General features: G+C 41.9%; 1 protein-coding gene across 8 annotated transcripts in view; it reads right to left on the bottom strand.

Annotated features, from left to right (window-relative positions):
- Positions 1-15,609, bottom strand: part of LOC107187282 (calcium/calmodulin-dependent protein kinase type II alpha chain) — a 100,263-nt gene that overhangs the window by 20,837 nt on the left and 63,817 nt on the right. For 5 of the 8 annotated variants that reach the window (XM_015575318.1, XM_015575319.1, XM_015575326.1 and 2 more), the window contains exons 11-12: positions 11,718-11,801; positions 1,643-1,699 (exon numbers count right to left, since the gene is read on the bottom strand). The exons of 2 other annotated variants lie outside the window; for them this stretch is intronic. In XM_015575318.1, coding sequence (XP_015430804.1) covers positions 1,643-1,699; positions 11,718-11,801 — 141 coding nt within the window. The remainder of the gene's footprint in view (positions 1-1,642; positions 1,700-11,717; positions 11,802-15,609) is intronic. One more of the 8 variants, XM_015575323.1, reaches the window with a different exon arrangement.

The following is a 15,609-nucleotide window of genomic DNA, read 5'->3' as shown; positions in this document are numbered from 1 at the left end:
GCGGGTTGCTTGTCATTGCTCTGGACAATAGAAGCAACTGTTGTAGAAGCGTTTCTTTCAGGTATCATGTTCGATCGAGTACTCTCGATAAACGCTCTCGTGTGGATACGTAGCATTAGTACCGTTTCACGCGAGAGAGCAGATTCTTGGCGACCGGTTACTGAAAAAACGGAACTGAGATATCAATTTCGGAATTGTGAGATCAATAGACTGCGGGTAATAACATTTTATAATAATATTAAATGATTCACAAAGACAAGAGCGAAAGTAGAAATAGAATCTTTCCTCTTTAAAGCATCTTATTGGGTTACACTACTTTTTAATGTACCAAGTGTTACATAAAGTTATAGCACACCCCAAAATGGTACAAGTTCCGTCACAGATTCCTCACATCCAAAGCAATTTAATTTCTCAAAAATAAAAAGATCGTTCCAAGAACCAGTCGCCAATCACTAAGCATCTCGCCTGAAATCACTTTCGGTGTTTTCTTCTCGAGTCGATCGTGGACGCGTGAGAACGTGTGCGTTGACGTGACAAAAATCGTGTGTGCTAATTTTAAAAATCACATTTCTAGCCTCAAAAATCACGTCACACGCGTCGTCGATCGATCTTGAGGCTGATTTATCGAGGTCTCGGGCGGGTGTAGCGGGGACTACGGTTGATTGCGGACCGATCAGAGAAAGCAGAGACACGCGCAACGTCCACGGTTAGTTCGTGGAACGAGAGAAGGCTGGAGAGACGGTAAATCCGAAGTGTGTGTTAGCGGAAGCTGGAACAGACAGGGTGCAAAAGCTCGGCTCGAAGCTCGTCACTGAGCCCCCTTCGAGCGATTGGCTTCTCCCATTCAAGTATGCACCTCTACCACCCACCACATCAGTCATCAAACGAAATCCATTCGACAATCGTGAACCAAAATTCTAAATGAAACAATTTCAACCATTTTCCAATACTCGCGAGTCGATCGTTTGATAATCAAACTATCTGTTACAATTATACAGGGTGATGAAAAGAAAATGGTCCAAGGCTTTAGGAAAAAAACAAAAAAAAACTTCGAAAAGTTAACGTAAAAATTTTTCTAACGGAACACGGGTTCGAATAGAAATCTACATATATGTATATGTATGCAAGTTGAATGTATTACGTTTGGCGTTGTAGATCCGTGAGAACCAGAGGTCCATTACAGGTTGAAACGTCCAGAGAATGGCACTGGATCGAACGGGACACGAAGCTAGCTATTGCGGAACTGGACACGTGACAGATAGCGTTAAGAACAAGGTAAAGCTCCCCCGGGGGAAGCCAATGAAACAGGCTTTCGGTCACGTGGGGTTAAGAGGGAGGGGAGACAGGTGCGTACCGTCACGTGGCGAACGGGAGAAGCCAAACTGACCGATCGCGGGGGTGCATGTGTGTGTGTGTGCGCGCGCGCGTGTGTTTGTGGTGGCAGAGAGAGACGTTTAAACACGTAATACACACACACACACACATTGTAAATACGGTAATATTGTATACACGAAGTGATACACACGTATACACGAAGGATATACATATTGCAAATTACACACGACGAACGAGAAACGTCGGAACGTTTCTCGATCTATTTTCTCGATATTTATACAATGTGGCTGGTGTTTTTTTTCTTTACCTTCGGGTTCTTTGGCAATGACCGTGCTGCTCCGGTCGACGCCGCCCTTCTTATCCTCTGTACAACATATACACATACGTCACGTATATTGTTTTTTTTTTTTTCTTTGTGCTTAGTTTAGATTTTTCGCTGAATTAGTAGCTGACTGATCGCGAGATAAAGTTCGTTCGGGCCCTATGGCGCCCTCAAGAGCCAACCAGAGAGGAAATCGATGATTTTGGTCTTAAATCTATTGAAGATTTTAATATATAATATAATATACAATACTTAATATTTAACATTCAATATTCAATATTCAATATTCAATATTCAATATTCAATATTCAATATTCAATATTTAATCTTTAATATCTAATACGTAATATTTTATTTTGATTTTTCTTCTATTGGATATATTGTCCTTCGAGATAATAAACTTCTCGGATGATTTCTCGCGTTTGTGAATTGCAGAAATTCTGATATCGCTGTGAAAACTCGAGGGATGAAAAATGGCGAGCAAGCCCCACTCAATGCTTCTCTCACCTTGCATCGAGATGAGCTTCATTTGCATTTCGATTGGAACGAAATTTTCGAAATTCACATTCACACGATCAAAATAATTCTCGTTACAAAAAAGGTCCTCTTTAATCATTTCATCGCCGTATATATCTACTCACATGACAATTTATAAATTGACAAACAACTGCTCTCTGATTGACTCCCAAAAAGACACAGAGTACGACCGTTCTGGGAATTTCAAATGTAAAATAGCTGGACTCTGGTGTAGAAATACAATCACGAAAAACATCGATCCACCGGGCAAAGCGTCACGTCACAAAAAATATCACAATAATTAACAAAAATACTTCACAAACTCTACCGACTATTTTCTTTCGTATTTCAATGCATTCGTTGACACTGAAGCCGACACTGAAGACACAGAAAACTCTATATCGATTTATTCAGCAGCGTCGTAATGGAATTTTGCGAGTTCCATTACATAACGCAGGTCCAGCTAATTCACACGACGTACAACACTAACCGCGTCGAATGTTCGATGTAAACTAACGGGATGTAAACAAAAGGTCTGAGAGAGTTGTAGCAGCACCGAGCGTGTTGATTTAAAATATCGTTCAAAAATATTGTCGTATTCGATTCAGGTAGTCTTGAAAGAGAGGTGAAACCGAAAGAAATGGAGTGGGGGGAAGTGGGCGTCGATCGTTCTCGTCCATTGGGAAACAGAAGAAAAGAATGGAAAGAAGAAGGTGAACAATAAAGACTCGGACCAGGGCGAAAGCGACCCTTCGACTTTTGGTCGCGGACGATCGAAACTGCTTTCGAATGATTTCAATGAAAAACTTGTTGAAACACAGAAAAGAAAAATGACAGTAGATTGTGCAGGGTGTTAGTAACCAACAGTACTATTATCAATTCTGATTTTTCTAAATTTCTTAATTATAGTCTCTTAATTAGGTTATTAGAGGAGTGACTTTATTTGAGATTTTAGTTGATTTCATTTGATTAATATACAGGATAAGAATAATAGTACACGCGTATATGAGAACAGAACAAAGAACATTTACACTTATCTAGATTATACACTTAATGCACCCATATAATTAACAACCTATGAAATCCAGTTTCTAATAATTCGAAATAAACACTGAAAAATATTTATCTCAAATCAGTGACACTATACTAGAATACCACCCATGAAAACAAATTCTTAGAGCCACAAACTGATCTTTAGTATCGATCGTTAAATTGAGCCCAGTCGATGGTCCCGAATACCCTGCGATCCAAGTCTAATTAAATTAAAAAGGCTGGAAAAAAGGTATAGATTGGTAACGGACCGAGGTGTCAGTGCTGGTAGATGCAATTCACATGGTAGACGTGCAAACGTCGTTGGTATCGATCATCTCAAGAGGTAGCTTAGATAGTCTCTTCAAGACTTTTTAACCCTCGAACAGCCGCTGCCTGGACCAATTTATACCCCAATTTTCAAAGGCTCCATCTAATTCAACAACTTATAAACCTAATTTAAGTTATTCCTATTGGGTCATATAAAATGTCAAGTCTTCTTGATTAATTGTATTCAAAAATATATTTAAGAAAAAATATATGGGTAATATGCGGGTCCAAATAGACCCAAGCACCGTTGTCTGCACGAACATTAAAGAACGTTCGCTGTTCAAGGGTGACAAAAAAAAAAAAGAATCAAAGAATTCTTCGTGGATCGTGCTCGAATAATGAAGGAGCATGACGATTGTCTCGCTTTGTCCGATTCGCAAAGGATAAGGGGAAGATGGGGGCCTAAGGACAAATCTTTAATCGCTTCGAAAGACGAACTAAAATATAGGAAACGGTGATATTTCAGCAAGGGGACAGTTCGGTTCAGCGAACAGAAATCGTCATCGAGCTCCTTGCAGTTTCGAAGACCAATAGGGGAGGTGTTGGATCAGGGGGTGACTTCCGCTCGTTTCTCGAGTCGAGCGTGCATATTCGATTCGACGAGGATCACGCGACTTGTCCCAGGGTGTGCGCGACTCGACGAACTTCCGGAACGATCGCGGACACACTACGCGTGTCCTTGGTTCGGTACGAACTAGAGATCCGTATTTCACGTGTATTTAAATACTACGTGTATCACCGTATCTGCACTTTTCATTCCTATTAATTCGTAGGATACAGTTACTAATTTTCGAAAACAAAATATGGTCACACAAAATAGATATGAAAATAAATTTGAAAATTAAATATTCAACAATTGCAGAACTCACAATGAAAGGGTTTAAACATACCAGCAACATCAGTTGCCTCCGAAAGGTGCTTTCCAACTGCTGGGAATATAATCACGTTGAAAACCGTGATCTCTAGTACGAACGCTCGACTACATATCCGAGGAAGCTTGGTCTTGTCGATGCACCGGGGCATGCAGAAGCGGAATGCAGACATGCGACTTCTAGGACGGCTCGAAGCGACAGTATTTGTGTTCTTGCGACGCGACAAGTTATTCTTCTTTTGGGTATATTGTATATAGAAATTATTAAATCTTAAATATTTACAATACGTGTCCCACCTCCGATTTCTACGATTTTTTCAAACACTCTAAAACATCACTCTTCTTCTTAACACCCTAAAATTCTACAATAATTGCAAAGACTTATTTTTTGACCGTTTCATCGATCGTCGATCACCTTGCATGTACACACTTTCCTCTATAAATCGCTGAATTCACAGGACAACTTCTCGCGTCGCTGACGAAGCCATGTGCGAAGCGGAAGCGTAGGGGATCGAGGGCATAGCGCAAGTTTCTGGAGAGGGGACAAAAAAAAAAGGTAAATAAAAAGAGTATCAAGACAGGAATGGTGTTCATAAATCCATAACATCGGGGTGAATCGCGTACTCGCGTGGTGTGTGTCGACGATGAAAGAGACCTAAGAGGCTAAAACAGGGTGGTGGCTGGGTGGATGGGATGTGATTTCGCTCCCATGTGACCGAGACATAGTGTTTGATTCGTATAAAGGGGGTGGGGGGTCAGAAAGAGACAGACACGTATGGAGAGACTTTCCAGGGGACCATTTCCAAGGCACGAACAGCGTGTCATGTCAAGGCATACATAGGTATATAATATGTATATGGCGTCGTGCCTGTAGTGACGAGTATCTTCTTTTGGTGCACAAGTGGGTAACCGTGTGTCGTTCGTGGCCTCGGGTGGATATTACACAGGTGTACGATCCATGAACGTGTTTGTGCGACGAGGGAAGCAGTGCGAACGGTACAAGTACAGTGAATCCTCGAGGAGTGTTCGAAGACTCCTCTGCACTGAATCTTAAATATTGCATAAACTATCGGCCATATACGACTGAAGGAAACAGCATTGGCGTCAGAATTCCCAGCTTTATCACTGTGTTAAACCCAGTGACGAGGAGCCTTCGAACAATCATCGAGGATTTACTGTACACCTTTTAGGCGATGCCTGTGATGGAGAATTTTTTAGACGATGATCACAAACAGACTCGAAGAAATGTCTGAGAGTTTTAAATAATTTCAAACATAACGCACGTAAATCGCTGGGCTAAATCTAATATCGTTCTAGTTGGCTAATATTCAACTACCGGCGGCTGGCTATCTGGCTATCTGGCTATCTCGCGGTGGATGAGAAACAGACGTGAGAAAAAACCGCGTGGATACTCGCGTAAGTACGAGGGACGTCAATCCCGGAGGCCGGGAGTCTTCCGATTGACTTCGAACGATCCAATGATCCTACAATATTTTCAGCAACAAATACTGTTTGTTAATACTCGGATGTATAGATCGTTAAAGACTACGACTGGGTTAATCTTGACCCACGGGAATATCTCGAAATATTAGCTTCGTCGATGTACAAACAATTGGACAACTGTGCTTACGGAGGTGTCATTCCTAACCTGGCAGTACGAACGCAAGGGTTAAAGTATTCTCTACACTACTATAGTACACGAGATAGAGATTATACTATAGTCTCCGTAGTATTACCTACAGTACTCGAGATATAGACTATACCAAAGTTCTTATAGTAGTATAGTACTCGAAGCATATACCGTACAGTACTCTCTGGTAGAAAATACTGAAAGAATTTTCATTCGGTCGCAATCGTGACTGTTCGGCCTCCAGGTTTAACGATTTTCCCCCGCGAACTTTCGCTGCAATTTCGCTACTCCATTATCCGGGTTCGCAGCAACCGGTTACTTCCCCGTTGCGCCCCCGCTAATTGCATACTAGTTACGCGGAGTGTAGCGTTGCGCACGAGACGACCGAGAGAGAGAGAGAGAGAGAGAGAGAGAGAGAGAGAGAGAGAGAAATAGAGAGAGACGGTGGTGGCCGTCGTTGGTTTTTGTTCACCAATTCGAGGGGAAGACAAACAGAAAGAAAGTAGTCCCGGTGATTTCGAGAGTCTTCGTATTGTCACGGGTATTTCGAGGAGAACTGGTAAAAAGCCTTTACGACCGTTAATTTATACTGGAAATGACAGTTAACACAATACAGTGTATAGGATGTTTCCGAAAATAGCGATTGAAATTTAACACCTTGCTCGAGTAGTCTTGAGGATGATGCATCGACATACAATTCTCTTTGCAAATTATAATTGTATAAAGTACGTAATTACATCTATGTTCTTTTACATTCCACAATCAATGGTCTAATTAAATACAAGAATTCTGTAATTTATGTAACGTGGCAGTACGACGATCGATATTTCCCGTCGAAAGATTTATCGCGTAATTCTGCTCGAGGCTTACCGGCCGAAAAGAAAAATTTCAATCGACGTTGATGTGGATTCATTCGAATCATCTCGAAATGAAATGGCTCGACTGGAATCCTTTGTAATCCCGCGAGGATAGATTCGTTCGCGATTAAATTCTCGCCAATTCTCGCTGCCAAAACTGTTAATTAAACTGCGACTGTCCGATTAACCGCCGATTAATACTACCGCGGTCTGGCGCGGCTGATGAATTTAAGCACGTATTACTGACGACATTTCCCCTCTAAACAAGACGAAAAACAAAAAAGAAAAAACTGAAGAATTCACGAAAATTCCACTAGATGCGTAATTTAACGATCTTCATTCGATGTTGATTGGTCTCTTTGGTATTATGTAGTATGTACAAAAAGTGGAAGTTAATTAAGTATGTTCGAGGATGAAAGGTTGAAGGTTGCTCGAAAGCTTCGAGCACCAGCGTGGATTACGTTTAAGGCTACGTGTTATGGATTTGTGAGCATCGGTACGGAAGTCAACGTTTCCTTGATGTCCCTTGCCATAGCTGCTCTACGTACATAATTATTATCATAGTATTCAGCTGCAGTCTAGCTGTGTGATCAAGCGTGGAACATATACGTATGTGTGTGTGTGTGTGTGTGTGTGTGTGTGTGTGTGTGTGTGGCGTGAAATGGATTGAATTGCGAGCGTGTGAGCGCTGAGATCGTTTCTTGGTGACTGTATCAGTGGGTAGACGAATCTTAATTCGAAGAATTAAGAATTGACTTCTGTCGATTGATTGAATGACTTAGAATCGTTGGAATGTTTAAGGTTTCCTTTCGAATGTTTGAAGGAAACGTGTCGCAAATTTGCTATAGGTGAGGCTGAAGCAACGATTCTATCATGGATCAGTAAGGCAATTTACTTTCTGAATTTACTCCAACATTATTAAATATGAAAATATTTAAACATTGAAAAATTGTAATATTGTAATATTGTAATATTTCAATATTACACGATAATAATAAATAGTAGTCGAGAAATTTCACACTACAAGGAGAAACCTATTAATTTGCACCTACAGTGCAATAGTATTGTTGGGGAATATTTTATTCATACTACTCCATACATACACACAAAATCGACGAGACATCGATTTAATCCTTTTTTAAACATTATCGATAATACTATATTCATCTTCCACCAACAAATCATGTTAATCCAGAAAACCAACAAACTCCTAAAAACGATTCACTCATTCCTTACACGACAATTGTCACAATGTCTCGAAGTCTTGAACCCCTTACCCGACCCGATCGTAACTACTGCTACCAATACCAATAAATAATAATGTTCGATATAAACATTAACGAGTATGATCGTTGCTCAACCGATCTACAAAATTTAACGACACGTTTCGACCGTCCTCCACGCGAGGATCATCCGCAATCTCCGGTTTCTCGAACGATCTAAACCGTCGATCGCAGCGATAACGATAACAATAATAACGCGTAATTTAAATCCGTTTCCCCGCGATTCAATTTGCATCTGGTCGTAAACAAGGGTAGCCAACATTCGGTAGCGGCTCCTCGATTGTTTTAGTGCTCTGTGTGTAGTATTGCCGTTTTCTGCTCGAGTGTACTCGTGTCTGGCGGGCCTCGAGAATCAATTCACGCCCCCACCCCCTGTGCCCATGATAAAGTGTCCGAGTCGTTGAAAGCTGAACGCGAAACCCAGTGTCGGGTCTGTGTTTTCGGTGTACCAACCAGAGGGAGGACAGGGACAGAGTTTGGTCGCATGCATGCCAGGGATAACGCGGATTGCACGTTCGCGGCGTTTCAGGGGAAAAAAGATATGCTTCCGAAGACGGAACCACCCTTAACTCGGATCGATTCTGTCTGATCAGCTTGTGATGATTTACGTGAAATTAGTGAATTAGTAGTCCCAGCCCTAGTAGAAACGAATTCGTGCCACCACTTGTCCCGCAAGTCGCACTGCACGTGTGCGTAAAGGATTTCGCGTGTTTTTCGGACGTAAATGCAGTCGATGCGATTGCGTTGCAATAAGGAAGACGTAATTTCATCTTAGTAATATCATTTTTACCGAGAGAACAAAGTTTGACGGGGCAGTCGAAAATTGGATTTTCGATAATCTAATTGGTGATTAGACTAGACTGCAGATTTTTATGCGATACATTATGGTTACATTTTAACCGCTGGTGATCCAGCAACAACCTGTATACGTATACTGATAATAACGGGACACACAGGTGTGTACGCAAGTTATGTATAATGCGGATCGTGGCCAGAGAGGACGATAGGTTCAAGGGGGGTGGGGCAAAAGCAACGCGGAGAAGAGGATACTTAGCTACTCGAGCTATTGTCCAACGATCGATTTGCACGTGAGCCCAGCAATACTATCCCGCTAATAATAGGCCGGTATGCCCGCGCAAGTCTTTTGCTCGTTGCATCCGTTAAGCGTCGAAAAGGAACCGACGACGAAGGGCCATCCTCGACCTCTACACGTGAAACAAACTTGGAAAGGATTTACTCGTCGTGTCGATCGATCTAGAAGTGTGGAGAAATGACTTCTCTGTTGTTCGATCATCTCTGTCGATGGTCGATCGATTACGATTCATCGATTAGGGTTGGGGATGAAAGGGGTGTAAAATATTTAAGTTACGATGCATTCATGGGATTTCATCGATAGGTGTCGACTTGGACTGAATCGTTATTCGACGTGGCCCTGATGGTAAACCGGAAAAACAAATTGAATACGGTATGTCCGGTTCAAGTGTATACACGTTATTATTTTTATGATGAACTTGATTTTAAATAACCATGAACCGATGGAACCCCAGGACCACGTCGACCACGGAAATTCAGTTACAAGCCTGGCGAGAGTAAAGTCTCGCGTTTCGATCCATTAGTGCATACCCATTCGGGAACACGAACAATTAACGAGCCTACGGATAGCTCGATTTCGTCGCGTGTACACGCGCGAAACATCCGTCGAGCACACCGAACACAAGCCGGCATTTCGGTTCGAATTTGCCTATCCTGCTGCACGGGCCAAGTTCGTATCGAATCGCAGGCGTTTTGCTCGATGTGCCTTCGCGACGTTATTTCCTGACCGATAACTTCGGGGCTTGAGCAGAACTCGCGCGACTCGGTGAACCGCCGTCTGCCGTATGCCGTCTCGATGGGCACACGCTTGGACGAATATACAGAATTAGTCAATAAGAATTACTATTGAAAATAACTCATTATCTATTAGTTGTATCAGAAAACGTTTAAATGAATTATAATCAAGTTAAGCGTGAATACTTGATCGGGCAACGAGAGCACCGTTTAAAGAGGGCTTCTATTAATACACAGAGTCTATGCGTTAAGGTTAGGTGCTGCAGCAGCCTAGGGATGTACCTTGACCTTTATACCCTTTGGTCTATATGTATATGTATATGTATATGTATACATATAGTATCACAGGTTCGTTGATTCTACTAAAAGAAAATAAAGGGTAATCAAGTTTTGTATAATATGTGTGATTTTCAATAGAAAATATTACAATACAGGTAACACTTGGGAGGATTGGTATACTTCTCAGGAACACTACACAAACACATCAATGTTTCAATAAAATATTCAATATTTACAGATTAACAATAAACTCGAGTTCTGTTCAATTCCCGTAGAGAATCGCATGTATTACGAGAATCGAGTCGCGACGAAAGCAAGCGACCGCCAAAACGCACCACTTCTCGGTGCAGCCAGAGCTCAAAGTTCGTGATTCTGGGGGTTGTCGAACCTTTAAGGGGTCATTCCACTTTGTTAATGTTATCTTTAAGGATTTTTCCCTCGGTAATACAAATAGGTACTTAGTATATGTAATCGCATGCATCTTCATAATCCCTTAGGATATCTTTACCATCAAAGTAGAATGACACCTTAAAAACAAAGAAAATAAACAACGTACATAAGGGACATTAATTGCACATTCTTGAGCGATCTCTTCGTTTAAGCGGCGTTTACACTAGGTCGGCAGCCTATAAACTTTTGGTCGGCCGACCTAATCGATCGACTTGGAGTCGTTCAACTAAAAGTTACCCGTTGGTCTATCTTTGGTCGAACGAGCTGGTCGATTCAACCGTACTTGACCGTGTAAACAACGTAAAATCGTACATAGGTGACAGACGATTGAAACAGGACGTTCGTAGACTTGCGTTCATGACATCGCGCCGAGACGGACGAAAATGTCTAAATTAAATTGGAATTCACAGGATATAAATAAATTTATAGACTTCTATCAACGACAGTACTGTCCATGGAACAGTACACACGATACGTGCAAGAATTTAAATTTAAAAAAAAAACCGCAATGAAATTAATAATAAAAGAAATGGATTTAGAAAGATTAACCGTCGCTGATGTAAACGACAAAATTAAGTCCATACGGACAATTTACCGTCGCTTATTAATACACTCTACTCTAACATACAAACGACGTTTTTTCTGTTAATTTTTCCACTAACGCTTTTTGTCAACTCGCCTAACAAACTCATTGCAATTTCTGACGTTACACGTACAACCGTTTTACGCAGCACATTATTAACCATCTTAACCGATAAAAAAAATTGAACGACGAAGCCTTCTATGGTGTAAGTCGTTTAGTCGAACAACCGCAAGTCGATCAAAAGTTGCCTATTATAAACGCCGCTTTATTACAGAAAGTGATCCTTATAAATAGTCCCTCTAGAATACGGGGACGAATCGTAGAGACGCGCGAATATAGGATGCTAGAAAGAAGAATCTATAGAGTGAGTGTGAGAGAGAGGAGCTTGCTGGGTTTTTGTCCTACCTTTAACGTCATCGTCCTCGATCGTTGTGCTGCTGTCGGTCGATTCCTTCACCTGTGAGCCGTCGCCCTTCTTCGTGCTCCGACCTGGAGCACGCACAGAGCGTTCGTTTGTTTCAGTGAGTCGACACGGTGAGATAATACAACGGGCGTGTTCGTTTATAGGCAATATGTGTGGTTTCAGACAGACAAACTAGATAGATAGATAGATAGATAGATAGATAGATAGATAGATAGATAGATAGATAGATAGATAGATAGATAGATAGATAGATAGATAGATAGATAGATAGATAGATAGATAGTTAGAGATAGAGGTGAAGTTTCGTTTTGTTTTCTGGCGCACGCTGGATTGGGTGATGGATATAGCATGGGGACATACGGTTATACGCCTATTTTAGGACAGTCTGTATAGTGTCATACAGACACGACGAGTTAACTCGTCCTCCCTGGTTAACAGGTGAAACACGATCAGCGTGAGTCCTTCAGGCGGTTCTTCAAAGTTCTCTCACGGAAAATGGGTGAACACACGAACTCTCTCACGACGAAATTGGAACGAAGTTCGGAGTACAATAGGAGAATAACGAACCATAGGATAGAAAGACCATGTTTTCCACGGTTCGACCCTTTTCGCCTTCTTTCTGGAATCTGAGGATTCTGATTACGAAGCGAAATGCCGGCGAGTCGAAGCGTGGCAAACGTCACGTTTTGGGGATGATGGAAAAGAAGCAAAAGGAAACACGCTCTCGGGAGACGCTGCAGGTGGTAGGAAATCCTGGCGCCTTCGGAATAAACTTAATCACCCCGTTTACCTAATCAAACCCTCTATCAGTCCTTAATTTCCAATGTATACTACACGATATTACACTTTCAATAATCACCATTAAAACCCTCCACCCTAGAGCATATTGTACAAATACAATTAAATTACTCGTGGTAACCCTTATACCCGATCGACAAATTAAACTGACTCTAATTACAATCTGAAATAGTCAACCTTTCTTCCTGATAAGAATTCAACAGGCCAGTAAGAAAAAAGAAAGAAGAACAAAGAAATCACCAATCCAGAAGACGCCAAGGTTTCTCCCTAAAATAATATTCCCGAAAAATCCGCGTTCTCCTCTATGAGATCGTCAGAGGAAGAAAAGGTAGGGAAGAATTTCAATCTGGACGGAATCCAGACACGTTCCCCATTGACAGGATGTGGATCGAGGAGATGCGCCGTGATACACAGAACAGAGATACAGAGAGATACAGATAGATACAGAGAGATACAGAGAGATACAGAGAGATAGAGAGCTAGAGAGTCAGAGATCAAGAGAGAGAATAGTCGTATAGACAGAGAGAAGTAAAAAGGATTTAAGGACAGAATAGACAGAGTAGAACAGAGAGAGAGAGAGAGAGAGGAGAATTCCCTTGGTTCGGACATTAGGAACACTCTATACTCTATATTATAGTGCATTGGTGTTCTTTGCATGCGAGACACAGAATCGTGATCAATCAATCCGAGCGACTCTGCCGATGCTCTCAAGATGATGTATATATCGTGTATACATATAATACACATATACATATACATATATGTCAGGTGCCAGGAGAAATATTGGTCCTTTTCTTTACCTTCTGATGGCTCCTCTCGAGAGCTCGGCTTCGTTCCGTGCCAGAAGCGTCGTAAACGGTTCACAAAAGAAAAACATTGTTAAACGGCATGCTGAGCGGCGTGCGATTGCGTGTTGCTAATTCGGCATCGTATTTTATATATTATAGGTACATAGGAAATCGTGTAGACGAGGTGCGGATAGAGAATCGCGATCGATAACACCCAGAGGCTGCTTTAAGTCCTCTGTTTCACACGAAATCACCTTGGTCTGGTTGATTTTTCTCTGTGTTAAAGATGTGTATCGTGTGTTTCGACTGAAGAAAACTATGTGTAAATGTATTCGACACTCTGGTATCGATCGATCGTTCGACGGGCGGGAGGCGGGACCGAGTGCTCTTGATCCGTCCGTTAAAATCGATGTTGGTGCACGTGATATCGTTGATGGAACTTAACGTTGGGTCGAAAACCATTTTCCTACGCCCCTCATCGAAAATTCATTTCGAATTTCCCGCGCGAGGTCACGTGACCGTAGAGATGGCCGTTCCATCAAAGATATTAAGGCACAGGGGGTGGGATCGAAGTGAACGGTTATACCGGTCACGAAAAGACACTTCCACGTGATGGAAAAATTAAATTACCGGTTCATTATCATCGTGACAGCCCCCCGCAGGACTGGGTTCGTCGTTCCCTTAAAGGGGATACCCAACTGAATAATTCACCGCGCACGGAAAAACCAGGATGGAGGGCACTCGGTTCCGACGATGGTATAAATACGGAATTCCTCCCCTAGGTGTAATAACCGTGTACATTTTCGGGGGTGAACACGCGCCACGGAGAACCCGTATTACGCAACACTGTGTTGTGTATTCTTGTCGTGTAATCCAACCATTTTGGGACTTTCGTCGCGTCGAGAGGCTAGTCCGTGAACTCTGGGGCTCTGTTTAAGGGGTTACATATCTTTGAGCTGTTAAATAAAAGGGAAAATAAAAACATTTTTTGTACATGTAAGATTTTAGGAGGCTTATAGTACTCACTGAAACACCCTGTATGTAATTTCAAGATGTTTTCAAGATACCCCAAAATGGATAGACACGAGCATACGCGATACTAAAATCTGAGGACCCTCTTTTTAATCACCCAGTATATGATTTTAGGATGCTTTCAAACTACTCCAAAGTTCACAGATATCACCACTGTTGATTTCACGACGCGGAAATCGCTTCCAAGAATGGCGCAGGAAAGATGTTCATTGGTGAAGCGGCCCTTCTCGACACATGCTACAGCCCGTGTGTCTACAAGACTGTTGTATCTGCGCATTCCCAAGTGACCCGTCAGTCGGGCAAGAAATTCGAGCAGAACGCGGATAGACACAGCCGAGAACCAGGCGAGAACCAGGCGAGAACCAGGCGAGAAATGAAATAAAGAAGCGAGGAAGGCGGAAAGCGCAGCCATGCAAATTGTCAGCGTTGGGGAACGATTGTTTCGTGCGGAGGTTTTCTATTCGACAATCGTTAAAAAAATATTTACACTTTTTTTTTTTAAATAATAAGTCGTGTCTTTTGTGTAATCTTGCCTTCGTAAATTGGTCATCGTGAATATTTATCATATTCGTTAATTGATAATAAATAGTAAAAACACTAACAATGAGAATTGAAAATAAGGATTGGGTTAAAAACGATCTTTAACAGCCTGTCCTCGATTAGAGTATTCCCTCCCTATGAACACGCTTCGTCAGTCTCCTTCGTAATCGCTTGGTTAATTCGTCTCGGACGTGAGAACATCGATGAACGACCGATGACAGAATCCAAATGAATCGTATCCAAAATGGCCTCTATAATTTCGCCAGTTCTGATTTCTATAGAGAGGGAACACTAGAATAATCTATTTATTTCTGATTAAAATTCCGATAGTCACTAAACCAAATAACGAAGGAAACCAGAGCATTCACGTTTGAACTTATCGCTGCAAATTTAGGATTTAAGTCTGTTGCTCTCTATGGTATCGTCACAGATTCAAATAGCGCGCTTACAGAGAGGCAACGTTTCGCTGTTACTATAACTGAATTGGGAACCTCCGACGAACATACCGTCCCCCTCCGAAAAAAAGAAACAAAAATTAATATATATTCCGGGGCGTATGTATAAGTCAGTTTGTATCGTGTGTGTCGTCGTGTGCAAGCGCCGCGGCTACAAAATCGGTCAAAGACGCATCTTCTTTCGTTCAGGATCGTCGAACGATTCAAAGATATTTTTGGGGGTGTTCCTTGCACCTCCGACCCACTTCGCGTGCAGGGAT

The sequence above is a fragment of the Dufourea novaeangliae genome, unplaced genomic scaffold (assembly GCF_001272555.1).
Source record: "Dufourea novaeangliae isolate 0120121106 unplaced genomic scaffold, ASM127255v1 scaffold99, whole genome shotgun sequence".
In the NCBI taxonomy this organism is placed as follows: domain Eukaryota; kingdom Metazoa; phylum Arthropoda; class Insecta; order Hymenoptera; family Halictidae; genus Dufourea; species Dufourea novaeangliae.
This window is presented reverse-complemented; position numbering and strand designations above follow the sequence as displayed.